The sequence below is a fragment of the Malurus melanocephalus genome, unplaced genomic scaffold, assembly GCF_030028575.1.
Source record: "Malurus melanocephalus ecotype Western Australia unplaced genomic scaffold, MMel_1.1 scaffold_71, whole genome shotgun sequence".
Taxonomy (NCBI): domain Eukaryota; kingdom Metazoa; phylum Chordata; class Aves; order Passeriformes; family Maluridae; genus Malurus; species Malurus melanocephalus.
This window is the reverse complement of record NW_026623303.1, coordinates 1,038,758-1,055,480: the sequence shown is the minus strand read 5'-3', so window position 1 is coordinate 1,055,480 and position 16,723 is coordinate 1,038,758. Positions and strand designations below refer to the sequence as shown.

Sequence of the window (16,723 nt, the reverse complement as noted above, 5' to 3'; positions counted from 1 at the left end):
TTCTAGAATGAGTTTGAAGAAATTTGACTAAAGTCCACTGGCCTTTTTAAAATAATATTAAAGAAATGAGATAGTAAAAGAGGGAAAATGTATACCAGAAATTTTTGTTTCCAGTTACTAGAGTTTCTAGTTTGTTTTTTTTAAATAGTGCTGTTCTGGAAACTGTCCACCTTGTGATCAAGTCTGTGGGCGAACTCTCGGCTGCAGAAATCACAAATGTCCTTCAGGCTGTCATAGAGGTAAGAAGGGGTTAAGAATCCCTGTAGCAATGTAATGTTATTTATTTTTGCCATATTTCATGCTTGCATGACTGTATGTGGTGCTTAATAAATTCTCCAGATACATACAGAAATTGCTGCTGATTGAGTCTGGATRGTTTTGAAAAATCCTAGAATGCAACATGTAGGTTTGAAATAATAAAAAAAAGGTATGATGGAATTTGAATGTTTATTGGCGTCCTACTGGTAAAAGAAAATAACTTGTTACTGACTTTGAGAAGGGTAACAGAAAAGTTTGCTTCTGAATTCAGTGACCTTGGTTAAAAATATGCTGGAAAGGGGCAAAATTACCTGGCAGATTGCTTTGACATTTGTTTGGTAGGGGGTTAAACTGGAATGACTGAAAAATTGTCTGTCCTCTCGGCAATTTTCCCAACAGAAGCTGCTGCCCTGCTGAAACAGCAGCCAAGTAGACTATGTAATTACTCTTAGTATTCTGAAGTAAAAATTGCTACAACTCAGGAACTAATTCACAACTTGTTTAGCTGGTCTTCCTTCGGAGGCAGTGACTCTTAGGAGGAGGGGACAGGTAAAGGTGGTAATTGTACCAGTTAACTTCTATTAAATCTGTCACCACAAACTAGTGTGGTTTTTTTTTCTCTGTATACTGTGCCCCTTTTTCCCTTTCTTCTCCATCTTCTGTACCTATCTAAAGTCTTGTAATTATGTAATTTTTTGTGTACTGTCAGAAGAAAACAGATAACATTGTTTTTCCACATTAGTTTGGTTGATAACTAAATAATAAAATTCTGATTGGAAAACTGAGGCGCTAATGCTGCATTGTAGGATAAACTTGTAGCRTCAATGACTGTTTATATTTGATGCTGCTTGCATTTTACAATCTGGCTAAAAGTGACACAGATTGCTAATAATCAACATGAACACAATAAAGCATTTTCTGTGAGAAAACAAAAGTGATCTTTGAGAATGTTAGTATCAAATAAACACACTTAGTGGAGTAATTTATGGCAAGTGTTTGATTGTGCATTTACTAACTAGAGTTGCGTATAATGAAGCTAATTAATAAGACTAATGATACCTGATGATAAATTAATTTTCTAAATTCTCCCTGCTTTGACAAAATACAGTCTTATACCATTTGTAATATCTTGCTGAATGTTTGAAAATATTCCTAATAAAGGCAATTATTTTTATTTCAAAATATTTCTATTCATGTGTTTCACCCTGTATACTAATATTTTAATAGCTACTGAAAGTTAAAATTAATTATTTTATCTTTAGTATGTAATGCTGGGTCAGGTTAATTTTCCAATGAGCTGCCAGATCTCAGTGACAACTGATGTTAATAGAAATTGATGCCTCCTAGAAAATAACTTTTCAAATGGAATCCTTGAAAAGGTACCTAATCTCASTTAGGAGTTGCTGATAAAAAGCTCTTGGCCTTTAGCAGGAGTGCCTGAAAAAAGATAACTTATCTCTTCTGTTTGTGATTTAGGKTTTTTTTTGCTTATCTTCTATGCTTAAATATTTCTCATGCTTGCTGAAATTTACAGTGTGTTGCCAGGAAATCAAAATGTTTTGCTTCCTCCTGTGGTACAACACTTAATTTTTGAGAACAGTGTGYTCTCCCCTTATCTTCAGGCTCTCTGAATCTCTGATCACTGTCTTTCTGTATTTTTCAGAATGTAGTCATCTTCCTTCAGGATTTTTAAGTGAACTGGACGCATATTAGCCACTCTGAGCAGTATAGCTTTTAGACCTTCAGTTTATTTTGCAAAAGTAGGCAAGCTTGAGARGTGGGCCTTTGGGAATCTCATGAGGTTTTACAAGCCCAGGTGCAAGGTGCTGCACYGGGGTTGGGGCAATCCCTGGTATCAGCACAGGCTGGGGGATGAACAGATCCAGAGCAGCCCTGCYSAGARGGATTTGGGGGTGCTGTGGGTGAGAGGCTGGACATGACCCAGCCATGAGCACTCCCAGCCCAGAGAGCCAAACGTGTCCTGGGCTGCAGCCAAAGCCCYRTGGGCAGCAGGGCCAGGGAGGGGATTGTGCCCCTCTGCTCTGCTCTGCTYAGACCCCCCTGCAGGGCTGTGTCCAGATCTGGGGTCCCAGCASAGGAAKGACATGGATCTGCTGGAGGGAGTCCAGAGGAGGCCACCAAAATGATGAGAGGGCTGGAGCACATCTCCTATRAGGAAAGGCTGGGAGAATTGGAGTTGTTCAGCCTGGACAAGACTTCAGGGTGACMTAATTGCAGCCTTCCAGACCCTAAAGCAGCTCACAAGAAASATGAAGAGGGAKTTTTTACAAGGGCATGTAGTGGCAGGACAGTGGTTAATGGCTTTAAATGTAAAGAGAGTAGGTTTAGATTAGATAATTAGAGATTTTTTTTTTTTTACTGTAAGTGTGGTGAGGCACTGGAACAGGTTGCCCAGAGAAATTTTGGATGCCTCATGCCTGGAAATGTTTGACTCTGGGTTTAATGGAGCTTTGAGCAGTATGTGGAAGAAGTCCCTGCCCATGGCAGGGGAGTTGGAACTAGATTGTTTTTAAGGTCACTTCCAACCAAAACTATTCTATGATGCTATGTGTGCTAATCATGATATTGTTATTTAACTGACCTTGCAATTGCTTCCATACTTTTCTCTTCAGCAGCCTTTTGTCACGAGACATCTGCTTCTTGAAATGCTRCTTTTCAGATCCCGATAACAAGTCAGAATTGCTTAAAAAGTTTTGCTGTCAATAACACTTTCAGTTGTTTTATTGAAAGTTTCAGAATGCAACGTGATTAGTAGCTAAAATCCCATGTCTAAATTTTCTTTTTTAGAAGATTGTATTCTTGCTGTTAATTACTCAATAATCAAACTTAGCAGTTGGCACTTGGTAAAGAAATAGTATGGGACAGTTATAAATTAAAACATYAATCTTTTACAGATAGATACATTTTTAAAAATGCATCAGATTAGTTACATTAGTAGCTTTGTAGAGGTGGAGGATGTTTTCAARGAAGCATTAATTATACATAGTCTGAGCATTAATATCATACAAAATGTGTAAAATTTTATTGTACCAGTTTTTTGGTGTCCCTTACCTTTTTAAATTTAGATGAAAGATGACATTTTTGCGTATGTATGTAAGACTGAAATGCAAATAGGAAATACCTGAGTGTAGTGTGATCCAAATGACTGGGCTGCTTTTTAAAATGTGAGAGGGGGGTCATTTCTAACTTRCTTCTTATATTGTTAATATGTTTATTTTTAGGTAGTTGTAATCCATGTCCAGAGACTGTAGATGTGAAATGCAGTTGTGGAAAAACAGCCATTAAAGTGCCCTGTGGCAGAGAGCGTACCATCAGACCTCCCAAATGCAAGCAGCTGTGCAGGTCAGTRTAAAAAGTGTGTGAGTTTCCTGTTCATAAACTTCCTGTTTAAAGTGTCCTTAAAGAAAGTAGTAAAATATACCTTGAAAGGCAAAAATTGTTCCTTATCTGATTACAGCTATTACTTCTCAATCTTCTGTATCCTTGACTATGCAGATGGAGATTAGCAATAATCCTTCCTATCAGATACCTCTCTGACCCTGAGGTTTCATGAGCAGCTTGCCTGCTTCATGGGGGAGGTTCTGTCTCACCAAGCTCTTCCAAGTCTAGTCCAGCTCATTTCTTCAAGTCATCCCTGGTATGTTTTGAAGTACCTCAGTGAGGCAGTTTATCTAGAAAACTTTACTAGCAAAAGGCAAAAGAATATTTTCTGATTGGGTGTAGCTAGATTACACAGTGCAGAGTAGAATTAAGATTCAAACAGCTGTTTGAATATGTAAGCCCAGCTTTGATTTTTAATTTTATTTAGAATTGCTGTCTAATTTCGAAGTTAAACTAATTAAAAAGAAACAGCTTGTTCATTTCAATTCTTTATATGTTGAGCATAATTGTCTGTGGCTGTAACTTCATATTTCTTGCTGTCATATTGATTCATTCTTGGATTTTACTTCAGTCGGCCACCTACCTGTCACCATTCTACCCAGGAGAAACACTATTGTCACTTTGGGCGGTGTCCTCCATGTCGTCAGCCCTGCCAGAAAACGTTAACGTGTGGTCACTTGTGCCCTGTTTCTTGCCATGATGAAGCACTTGTGAAGCAGACTGGCTCAGTAAGTAAACAGTGAAAAATGATGTATTATTTATGTTAGGAACAATGAACATCAGTTGGACCTTAACCTTAYGTTTCGAGGCTTTTGGAGTTCAGAGCAAACACATCATCAAGTGCAGAGGTTACATAMCCCTCAGCATGATACTACATGGTTCTAGCATCTTTGTTGCAATCTAAGTAACTTTCTAATACATAATTGAATTGCTCAAAAATGTAGAAGACTTTCGTTGGAGTTGTATTATGAATSTTACTTTCAGCTGCAATTGCTTTTAGCATAAGAACAAAAAAAAATTTGAGTCTTGATATTTGCAAAACCATCAAAATTTGCACAGTTTAGAAGTCAGAAATTGTTTGGCATTTTTTAACATGACACATGTATGCACTGCATGATAGTAATTGAACTAGTTCAATAATTGAAATACTTTTACCTCTATTAACYGGCTAGAATTGTTTTGCTGGTCTTTTTCATTTGGCTTGGTGCTTAATTTTTAGTTCTAGGGGCCACAGGACTTAGTTTTTCTATCCCTGACCAGGCTAAGGATGAAACTGTAATCTTTTGTCTCTAGTGGGGGTGATGTGGAAATTTCCATTAGTAAAAAGCTAGTTACTACAGAGTGTATTTGTTAGAACTGGAAACTCTTTAGGTGATATGTTTATTTATGGTCAAGCAGGTAGTTATATTGTGTTTTGTGTTCAACTAGTGTCTTTTGCTCTCAGCATCAGTCTGCAGGCCCTTGGGAGCAGCCATCTGAGCCAGCTTTCATTCGGACTGCGCTACCATGCCCTCCCTGTGAGGTTCCTATACCAGTGTAAGTATTAAAAAAAAAAAAAAAAAAAAAAAAAAAAAAAAAAAAAAAAAAAAAAAAGCACTTTTATATGGAAAGAGATTTTTCATTTCTTTTTACACGATTGTAGAGATGGACATGAAATTAACCATATTTGCAGCTGTAAAGAGCCTATGTGAACAYCAGTCTCATAAAGCTCGGAGCACTGTGATAGATGTTTTTGTAGTGTGTGCTCACTGTATGAAAGGGCTAATTGTGTTAGTAAAGATCAGATCTTTTCTGATACATGTTTTGTGTAATGCTCCTTCAAAATACAAGTATGAAAGTTGTGAAGTTTGATAGTCATCACTGACATGATGTAGTTTTCATCTTGTTTGGTTTATGGGATCATAATATTCTGCATAATCAGTTGCTATTTTGTTTCTGTCATTTGGTTATTATATGCTAGTRAATGACAGGTGGATACCTTTCATCCCATCTGCTTCTTTCCTTTTTGCTTTTGACTTCTCCAGAAGGTTCTGCTCCTTGAGTTGAGCTGAATCAACTCTTTTTGTGATGATGCTGAGGATGTAAGGGAAGACATGATGATGGTTTTTTTCGCTTTGTTTTCAATTTGATGGAACCGCTGTTTACATTATAAAATGAGGACTCAGAATTCAGTATTCATTTGCAAAGTAAAAATTATGGTGCTTTTGGTCTGTTTTTGTGTTGTGCTATCCTACGGGTTTTAACTCTGAATAGTTCACGTGTATTAGTGTCTTTTTGTTTTTTAAACATCCCTCCTTCATCTTATGAAGTGGGAACTAGATGGAGGAAGATAATAAAAAGATCTATTTAACTATGTAGATATGTTTAGAACATCGTATGGGATTGTGCTCTAATAGGTTTTACTTTTGTTCAAAGCTGTGACCACTCAGTACTTCTGGTACTTGGTCTCAAAAGCCAGACTTATGAAAGGTGAAAAAGTCAGATTGTTACAATCTGATTTCAGTGTTTATGTGGAAGCCAGCTGTAGAAGTTCTCTCATGTATTTGTTCTTCTAATTTTGCAGAACCATTAAGCTGGAAATTACCTTGAGGTTAGGTCATCTAGTCTAGCCTCCTTCTTAAAGCAGACCAACACTGAATTAAGGGAATTTTTCTCTAGCTTTTTCCACCTGGACCTTAAAGCCCYCCCGAGTACATTAATTCTACTTAGAACATTGCTGTTCTAAGAGTAGGATTGTTGTCTCTTACATCCCTGCTGTGAATCTCAGGAGAGAGCCTGGCTTCATTGCCTTGGGTTATTATGTCCCCAGCCTGTATTACTGCGTATATGTGTATATATATATATCCCCTATATATATATATATATATACCCCCTTCTATATTGCTGGGATTTTAGTCAGTGACTAGATGGAGGACTTTGTCTTCTGCATTTCATGAAATTCTCTCAGGCTGTATCTTTAGATGCTGAATGGTACCCCTGCCCTTGAATGTGCTTATTGTACTCTTCTTTAGCATTATCTGCAAAAGGTGCATTAACTCTTTCAAGTTACCAGGGAAAAAATAATTGAGATAGGTCCCAAGCTGAAGAATTCCATGTGTAACTGCTGTCTGAGCAGTATAGAAAAACTATCTACTACCATCTGAGCCCAGTGATCCTGATAGTTTTTTATACACCTTGTAGTTGGTCTTACACCATTACAGCTCAATTTTAATGCAAATTTGCCATGGGGAATTGCTCATATACCGATCTAGTTTCATGACAGAAGACAATCAGGCTGGTTGAGCAGTTTACTCTTGGAGTGGAACAGAATTATGCTACACTGGAATGCAGAAGTTCTAGAAGCCAAATTAGTGGGATATAGGAAGAGTACTATAGATATAAGRTAGTTGAGCTGTGTGAACAAGAGACTCCAGTCTGCTGATTGCTCTTGTTAGTATCTTGCTGTTCTAAACATCATCTGTAGCTCTTGTTAGTTATTTTGTGTCAGAGAAGTTATCAGGGATATTTTTTCAAAAATACTTTCCCAGAAATTCTTAGGAACTGATTTACACATATTTTTGCTTGAATATTCATGATGATTTCATTAATTGCTTGATTTTAGTAGAGATATCAAGGAGATTACAGATGTGGAATGGCAGGTAAAAAGATTCTTTCCRAAATAACTTGAGCGGAAGATTGATTTCAGTGTTTGAACCTTCACAATTCTGATCCAAGTACAGTAAACCCTTCTAAAAGGGAACAGTAGGAACAGGAACAGTAAACCCTTCTAAACCCTTCTAGACCCTTCTAAAAAGGAGAAAACTGTAAACATAATAATTGAAAAATAAGATGTAATGTATTTGTAGAGACAAAGAAGATGATACTTGGAACCAAAGCAGGTTATTTTCTAAAAAGTAATTGATTTCTTATACAACTACAACTAATTTGCACATAAAATAGATTTTGAGATTTTTTGTTATAAAACAAAGTTATCCAAACAACTGTTGAAAAGGAGGAGGCATTGAGCTGYACAGATGGATGATTTTCTCTTAGTTTGCACTTTTAGAAAATAGATTGCACTAGTTTTTGTGTGAAAAGCACTGTCACTGTTTTAAGTCCCCAAAACAAATATGTGTTTTCTAAATCTCTGATTTTTTTTCTTTGACAGGGAGTGTCTTGGACAGCATGAGGTGAGTCATGGAAACTGGTTTATGCATAGAAATATGGCAAATATCTCATTTTGCCAGGCAAAACAAAAAACATTAAAAATAAATACTAGATTTTTTATACATATTTTAAAATCAGTGAAGTAGCTTAACATAAGAGCCTGCATATCAGAAGGTATTTTAGTTCTGTTCTGGAGAATATATAACTATTTGACTTTGTAGAATTCATGGACAAAAATTTAAACTCATGGTTTGTGCAGTTATTTGTGTTTTCTTGCAGTTGTTTAAATTGTGTTTAAATGTTTTTTGGTGGTCTTCTTATTAAATATTTCTGCTTTYCCCCCCCTCATTCTATAGTTTATATTCTCTCTCTGTCACACACTCTTGAGTTCTATGAACTGCTGTATATGTTTTAAAAGGATAAGGAATGTAATGTCATACAGGAGAATKCTCATGTGACTTGCATCTAAGCACACATAGATGAAATTAGACAATATAGTGGAAACTTCTTTAGTGTTAGTTACTAACTTGTGTTTTTGGTGTGTAGCCTTCTCTAGTTTTAGATGAAGTCACTATCTGTTTTGTCTTACATGAGAAGAGAACCTAATTGATGCTTAAATAGTTCTCATCATTATTCACAGTAATTTCCAAATGTTATGAAATTTGAGGTCAGGTAATTTTTCTTGATTTCAAAAGATGATAGCTAAGCTAATTTTAAAGAAGCTTGTATTATAGCTTTGTCTACTAGTATGTCTGGCATATATTCACTGTCACAGTCTGACTAACAATATTATAAAAAACCCTGTCATTTTAAGTTAGTAAAAAATTACAGAAAACACTAAATACAAAAAATATTGAAGATACCTTTTTTTTGCCTTTGTTAATAATCTCAGTATGCATTGTAATGGTGGCTTGATTATGTTGTTGCAACATCTTCAAATGTTGTTATCAACATTCACATAGCTGCAGTCTGTTTGGGCCGCACATTCATTAACCCATCCAGGCTGCGAATGCAGCTTCCATAGAGCTACTTTGCAGCTTGCTACTTGCTAAAGAAAATGATGCCCTGAAAATGGATTAAAAGAGCAACAGTGCATATCTGTTTGTTGTTGAAACAGATCGGCTTTGTTTTGTGTTTCCACAGTAAAACTTACATGTATATTAGCTAATTTTTTATTGACTCAGTGACACAGTTTCTGATAGGGCATATTGAATCTCATCTGAACTTTCATGAATTGATGTATAAACAGAAGACAAGCTGTGATCAATAGACCSAATCTATAACTTGGTCTAGACAATGTCAAAGGAGTTGGTCCTGTTCATAGGGTTGGGAAGTTTGTCCTTCATAATAGGAGGACAGTATCACTAYTCTTACTAGAGAAACTAGTAAAATTACTACTAATTTATTACTACTTGTTTTGGAATGATTAAAAATAATTTCATTTTCCGATGTATACTAGTCTTAGCTGAATCATTCAGTGGTTTTTGGATCATGTTTTCTTTATAGATTGGTGTAGAAAATAAGGACAAATCCCTCGGAGTCTATRGCTGACTTTATTTATTTAGAGTTTTTGATGCTACGTGGTACTCTAGATGAAATGTTACTTCTCTCAGCCAGCAGAGGGCGGTGCTGCCCTCCTGTTGAAGTGTAGCATGTCCTGGAGTGGAATGAGAACTCCTAATCTTTGAGACTTTGATGGAAGTCGAGGAAAAGAATTATTTGTTAATGTGTATGGGAAGTATATTTCAGTTGCAGTGTGTTTCTGCTCATTGTACATTTTTGTGTTGTTCTAAGTTCTCTGGAAAGAAAAAAATCCATGTAATGTCTGTTCAGTGTTTTACAGCCACATTGGTTCTTAACAAATAATCTCAACTCAAATTAATTTACTGTTGTTAACAAGAGAAAACATGTGTATAGGAATGCTTCCCTCCAGCCGAAGTTTTCAGCCCCTGAGGGGATTTTCACTGGGAAATGGAAACTGTTTACAAGTGACAAAAGTAGCAATTTTCATAAGCAAAGTTTTGCTGTGAATAGATGCTTATTGCTGCACTATGTTRCTACTTACTTGAACTCCTGTTATACCTCCTGTAATGAAAGAGACATAAAAAGAAAGAAACTAGAAATTAGGTAAGTTATAAAGCTGTCTTGTATCAGGATGCCTGCTGGCAATAAGTAGAATAGAGACTAAAAGGAAACATCTTAGGACTTGTATAAAAAGCAAATCTACTGTCTAATTTTTTTATATTTGAACAGTTATTGTAGTTTGTATAGGGATTGCATTTTTTTTGTTTTTGTTTTTTTTTTGGGAGTTTTTTGGGGGAGTGGGGGCTTTGTTGTTGTTGTTGTTGTTGTTGTTTTTTTTTTCCTTTTGTTTTTATTTCACTTTGGTGTTTAGCTTAGGAAGTATTTTTAAGGGATTGATTTAGTTTGAACTCTTACATGTCCTGGCATTTAGAATAAGCAATTTATCACTTGAAACAACAGACTTAAAATCACTTTTTAGATTATGTAATTGTATAACATCTGTGCTTAGTGGAAGTATGGTTCTATATGATGTTTAAGCTAAAAGATTTCTTTTAGCTGAGGTTTACGGTCTTCTCTTAAATAATTTAACATATATTTAGAAAATAAATAACTCATCTTTCATTAATTTGTAGGGTCTTAAAAGTAGTTCTCAATTTTGTTTCAGGCTGTATGCCAGAAAAATCACCTATTAACATTGGTTAACAATTGGTTAACACCTCTTAACAGTTGGTGCCATCCCAAAAGGAAATCTTGATGTCCTACCTTTTTTTAAACTCTTACATATGTTGGAATTTCTATAGCAGTAGTACACATAAGCTCTCTTTTAATAGCAAATTATTTTAAATCTCTTTTTATGGGAAACATTAATTAAAGCTGATACAAAGTAAATGAAGACAAAGAAGGAAATCTTTGCTGACTGTGATAGCGATTTATCTGCTGTATATAATTCTGTTGTAGTTGCTTTATTTCATTAAATATTCTAGAGGAAGGAAAATGCTCTAGTTTTGTTTCCTTGATGAGTATTGTGATATGCTGTAATATCAGACTTTCTATTCTGGGCATATCATTGAACTCTATTTCTTCTTGGGTGTTGTTTTTTTTTTCTGGTAGGAATTTAACGCTGTGTTTTATTATTCTGAATAGTTTTTAGTTCTGGTTCATTTATAGGAGGAAGGTCATTACTCTGCCTGTAGGTACAATTTTATGTAAAACTTGGTGAGATTCATCTTCTTAATTAAATGCATTATAAAGGTTTCCAAAATTTCCTTGCCCTGTTGATTTTTTCTTTCATATTCTAATAGATGTATCTGTTAATTGCTTTTATGCATTTAGGATATTTCCTGGAAAGCTTCTGAAAGTTGTCATGTCTTTTTTTCCTTTCCTTCCTTTCCTTCTCCTATGGAATACCTGTAGTCTGAAAATAATGCTTCTTACTTTTTTTTTCCCCCCATTCAGCTTTCATAAAATACTAATGATTCTTACATGCCTTCTTAATTCTTCGGCTCATCAACCTCCTGGAGTTTGTGGCTACTTTGATACTTGTCTTTGTAGCAAGAGTTCCATCCCCCATTTAGCCATTTCAGAAATGCATTCCAACTGCAGAAATACATTCCCCAGTAGAAAGTAAAACTTCATTTTGTCCTTTGGATTTATTACTTAGATCCACAAKAGAGTGATGTGCTGAGAAATGGAGGAAAAAAATTTCATTGAAATTTTTCCATTTTTGGCTACTGTGTYAGTTGTTTCCAGAAGACTGTCTTATCGTTTACTGAGCTCAAGCTGAAGCTATGCTGGATGCAGCCAGAGGGCTGGGCTTTTCCCTCCAGTCAGCCATCTGAAAGCTGCCATTGTTGCCTGGCTGGCAGTGCTTCACTGCCCTGGCTTTGTTTGACAGTGCCTCTCATCTGTGTACTTGAGGGATGTTACTGGAATGGAAGCTCCACTTCTGTCTAAGTGCTTGGCTCTAACTGGAGCTAGTGATTGTGTCCTCAGCTGGTGGAAGACTAACTCTTGGTAAAAAAAAGTCTTATCAACATTATGGAACAGTGCAGGCTTAGAGCTAATTGCTGTTACTGCCCCGATCTGCTGTCAGTGCCTGAGCCGCAGTAGAACCAGTAGTCATAAAAARCTTAGTGGCAAGGAGAGATGGGCAGATTGTAATGTTCAGTATATGTTTTCTTTGATTCCTTTTATCTTCCAACGTGCTTTGACTACTTAACATTGCTAGTGAAAGGATGTTGTGCTCTGAGGAGGAGATGGAAGAGGATGTGAAGGGGTAGGATATTAGGAGCATTAAAAGCTTTGGTAATTGGTGTGTGCATTCTGGATACAGTACTATTCTCTGCTTCAGACTCTCTATTAGGCCTGCTGCTTGCTGGCTCTTCCTCCYTTGGTTACCAGAAACATTCATCAGAGACAGAGCAGGATGTTTGTAAGGGGCAGTAGGAACCAGGTGTTCAAACTACTTGATGTGATTGTTATATTAATGTTTTAGCTAGCATTAACTTCAACTCTGACATGGGCATGTGAAGGTGGTTGGATGTGGTAGCCTCAAGGTTTTCAGCTTTTCTGCGCTGTATGCCATGCTTGATGTTCATGCTTGATGTTCAGCCTGCCATGCAGACTTCTGTTCAGTCTCAGTGAGTCAGGATGATAAGAGGAGTTCAGAAGTCTTGTGCATGCATTGTATTTTGCAGTGACTTGATGTGGAATATGATTTTTTTAGGGTGAAGCTCAGAAAACATAGGCAGGTGGATTTCAATAATACTTTGTGTGATTGAGGGAGATCAACATGGACAATGCTGAAGGGAGGCTGTCCCTCACTCTGCCCTGTGGTGTGTCCTCTCTTCTCTCTTTTCCAGTGTTCACCTGTTTGTATGGCCAAGCCACTGGCAAAAGACAAGCAACTTTTTTCTATGAATTCCTTTTTTTTCCATTTTGATTATTTGAATCATCTTGTTGTAAGAGGAGATATGTGGTAGCACTTGTTCAAAGTAAGTCCAAGGTTCAAAGTAAGTTCGAGGTAGTGTGTAGTGAGGACTGTAGAGTTTGAAGAGAATGAAAGAATGGGTACATTGCAAAGCTGTGCAGTCAACTTCAGTTGCAACATGGCATTACACTCTTAGTCTAGTCGAAGTGAGTTATGTCACATTAGCCTCTTGTGTAATAACATCACAAATAGTTTGTTTTTCTCCGCAAAGTGATCATGAAATAAGGGAAAAAATCAATTTTTTTGACAGCATCASAAAAAACTTACTTTTTCTTGTGTGGGTATTATATAATGGTTGGAAAACAGGAACAGTGAGTTTCCTCTAGTCCTTTCATACAGGGGGACTTGTACTATTCAACTTCAGGCAAGTAACCTAGGTACGAGTTTATACACAATTTTGGTACCGATGAAGAGTAGCAGCTTTTAAGTAGATGCTCTGAAGAGTACTGCAGARCTCTGTTAACTGGAGTGTTAACCTCAAATTAGAAAGTACAAATGTATCACAAGACATTAAAATCTTAGTCCTGTTACGGAGCCATTTCTGCTTCTGTCTACCTCTCCTGGGAGTTTATAGTTAATGTAGTCAGTATTTGCTTTTTAGAATTTCTGGCTTGCAGGTTGTTTCCTGCTTTTCAAACTGTAAAATATTTTGGCTTTATGGTGATTGTAACACAGTTAGCCCTGTGAAAGCAAATTGTAACTGTCTTCAGCAATAATAGTAAAGCAATTTAGGAACCATTAATGGAAAGCATGAGTGTAATTCAGAAAGGCGGAACAAATGACACCAGAAGATTTGAGTTTATAATATTCTTTCAAAAAAAAAGGGAAACTATGCTGCAAAAGTTATGTTGTTTAATGAAGTGTGATTTTTTTTCCTGTTATAATCAGTGTGGTAACATTGTTATGTGGACAGGAACCCAAATTAAAAATCAAATGGAATTTTACTGGTGTTTTATCTTTAACAAAGATACTGGAGAACCAAAATTTCTCTGTAATAATTCTCTGCCTCTATGTGTGTATGTCGATGTACATGTATCTCACACACTACATATGTGCAATGTCTGTATGTATATCCCACCTGCATATCTATAGTCATTCATTTCTTTTTAACTTTTAGGTTAGTCCATTGCCATGTCACTCTGCAAATCCCTACTCATGTAAGAGATTTTGTGGGCGGCTTCTTGATTGTGAGAATCATACCTGTATGAAAGAGTGTCATCATGTTACTAAGTTGAACAGTAGTGCAGATGGAAAGAAGGTAGGTTAATTTTCTTCTTGCTTTGTTTTTTGTGTATTTTATAGGCATATGCGTTGTCTTCAGTTTTATCTTAAAAATAAAGAATTTGCAGCTKGAAGCTACGGATCCCGTTGGAAGACTTGCTTGTGTGCTGTTTCCATCTGTGCTCTGACAGTTAGCTAATCTCTTATTTCCTTAGACTATGAATCTGAGACAATATTTTTTTTGCAAATTCTATACCTTTTTGTTTTGTGTTGATATACATTACTTTGATTTCATCAGAACCTTATTTAACACCCTTGAGAAGTCTCTTCTACTGTTGCTTTTTGTAATTGTTGAGATCAAGGGAAGTACACTACTGATAATCCCTACATACAAATGCACTTGCAATCTGCTGCGTAAACTGTTTACTGAGGAGATCTAAATGGGTTGAGGAGGCTGGGAGATCTTTGGCAGAGCACTGGAAACATTGCAGAATTGCAGAAGATTTTTCAGAGTACTGGGTTGATATATTCTTGTTTATCAGTGCCTACTAGAAACTGTGATTAATRCAATTGAGAAGTTGTAGATGTTAACTGCTGAAGATAACATGAAACAAAAAAAAAGTATAAAGCTTAAAATTGTTCATGTTATGAGCAGTTAAAGCCACATATATTTATGTTCTGTGGTTTAACAGAGTCATAACTTGGAGGAAAACAGCTTCTCAAGTTTTTTAAGCATTACTTTAGAAAAAGTTGCGATGTGGGCACTTGGCATTTAGAAAACAGAGAAGCATTCAGTTGGGTACAAAGCATAAATGTTATATTTTAACTAGCTGTTATGTTAACTTAAATAGCATAATTTCCCTGTGGATTCCAATCCTGGAAGTGATGGTGTTGTCATCTAATAATTGTGTATTGTGGCTAACATATTAATCTATTAATGGTTGTGGAAATTTTGTCTCAGTTCAGGCTGTTAGTGCAACTGGTGGAACAGTAACTTGCAGCAGTAGAGTGACACCAATAAAAACTGAGAATGACTGTTAAGCATCCCCAGTTATAAGAGGTTGTCTGCCTGCTGCTTCAGTTAAGCCAATTAAAATGTGAATGAGTCAGGACTATTCCTAGGTTATTTTGAATGAGGCAATGCTTTCTCAGAAAATGGGAGTCTAGGTACCCACAAATTATGGGTAAATCACATTTCTCAATTTTCTTCAATTCTTATGAATTCAAGTTGGTGTTGACCTTTAGAGCTTTTGTTCTGTTGTTTTGGTAGACTAAATGTAGTCAAGGCTGATTAAATTTCTGGCTTATATGTCTGAGTAGTGATTTTTCTGTCTGGAATTTCAGTTTGTTCTGCATGTTGTGTTAGAAAAATATTGCAGAAGGGCCAGCTGTTTGCTGTTACGTACTGTTAAATGTTATATGACAGTTTTCTAAATGGTATTAGTTGCTGGGTTTTTTTTTTAGGCAGCTTCCAGGATATACTGAAGTTAATAACCCTTTTTGGAAGATTATACAGAGTATCATATGTGTATGGAAACAAAATTACTTAAAAGTTTGCTTCTTAAAATCAAACAAACCAACCCCTCCACCCCTCTATTATAGAGAGTAGTATGTAATTACATGTGTACATGTAGTAACATGGTGAGTGCGATAAGTTTTTAATATGAAATTACTTYTTTTTCTAGAATTTTTAATAAAGAATTAACAGAGGCGATAGTCATTTTCCAAAGCACTAATATTAAGGAAGTTCTTTTATGCCAGGAAGGAAATACAATTCTCTTTGACCAACAAACACTGGTATTCTTTTCTTTTAAAAAAACATACTTTAATAATTACTTTTGCTTGTGAAATATTGTTTTAGCAAAAACATCCCAAGTCTTTCTTCTATATAAAAGGTTGTTAATGACATCTGACAAACAAATGTCTGGTACTTTCTTTAGTGATTTGTTCTTATTTTGTTAGGCGGGTCCAGAATGTTCACAGTGTGAAGAAGAGTGCACCAAACCCCGTCCATCTGGTTGTCCTCACCGATGTGTTTTGCCCTGTCATCCTGGGGAYTGCCCGTCATGTCTCCAGATGCTTAAAATAAAGTGTCACTGCAAACTGTCAGTGCTGTATATTGAGTGCTTGTAAGTGTCAGAACACAGCCCAGCTTTTCTTTTCAATGCTATTAACTGGAAATCATTTGAAATGTCTGGGGATGAGAGCTGCTCTTTCAGCAATTTATAAAATTTCTCTTGATTATAATTTCTAAGATAATGTTTTCTTCCATTTAAAAATTTCCAGTATTTTATATTATAGCTAAAATTGCTATAGATGCATGGAGTCTAGTGAATAGAAATTATTTTTATTATGTTTTTATAATATAGATGATCCTTTGAATTTTACAAGTATTTAGTAATCTACATGATATTTGTTCTATATGTGCTTCTTTTAGAGCATGTAAAGAGGTATTTTGTACAAGCATTACAATTATATGTAGCTTCTGTAAAATGTCTTTGTCTTTGCAGTTGATATCCTTCAATTTCTAGCTATTTTAATTGAAAAACTGCTTAGTAATCATTTGTACACCTTTTTAATTATTTGTGTGTGTGTRTAGAGTGTAAGCTAGACTTTGCAAAATATAAGATGTAACTTGGAGATTGTTTTGAATATATTCATCATATGCAAGTATGGGGTTTT

General features: G+C 35.9%; 1 protein-coding gene across 1 annotated transcript in view; it reads left to right on the top strand.

Moving 5' to 3' along the window:
• The window catches only part of NFXL1 (nuclear transcription factor, X-box binding like 1), a 49,452-nt gene that overhangs the window by 9,893 nt on the left and 22,836 nt on the right, over positions 1-16,723 (top strand). The window contains exons 11-17 of the mRNA XM_057366760.1: positions 149-239; positions 3,501-3,621; positions 4,232-4,388; positions 5,105-5,196; positions 7,808-7,829; positions 13,938-14,078; positions 16,004-16,170. Of these exons, the coding sequence (XP_057222743.1) occupies positions 149-239; positions 3,501-3,621; positions 4,232-4,388; positions 5,105-5,196; positions 7,808-7,829; positions 13,938-14,078; positions 16,004-16,170 (791 nt within the window). The remainder of the gene's footprint in view (positions 1-148; positions 240-3,500; positions 3,622-4,231; positions 4,389-5,104; positions 5,197-7,807; positions 7,830-13,937; positions 14,079-16,003; positions 16,171-16,723) is intronic.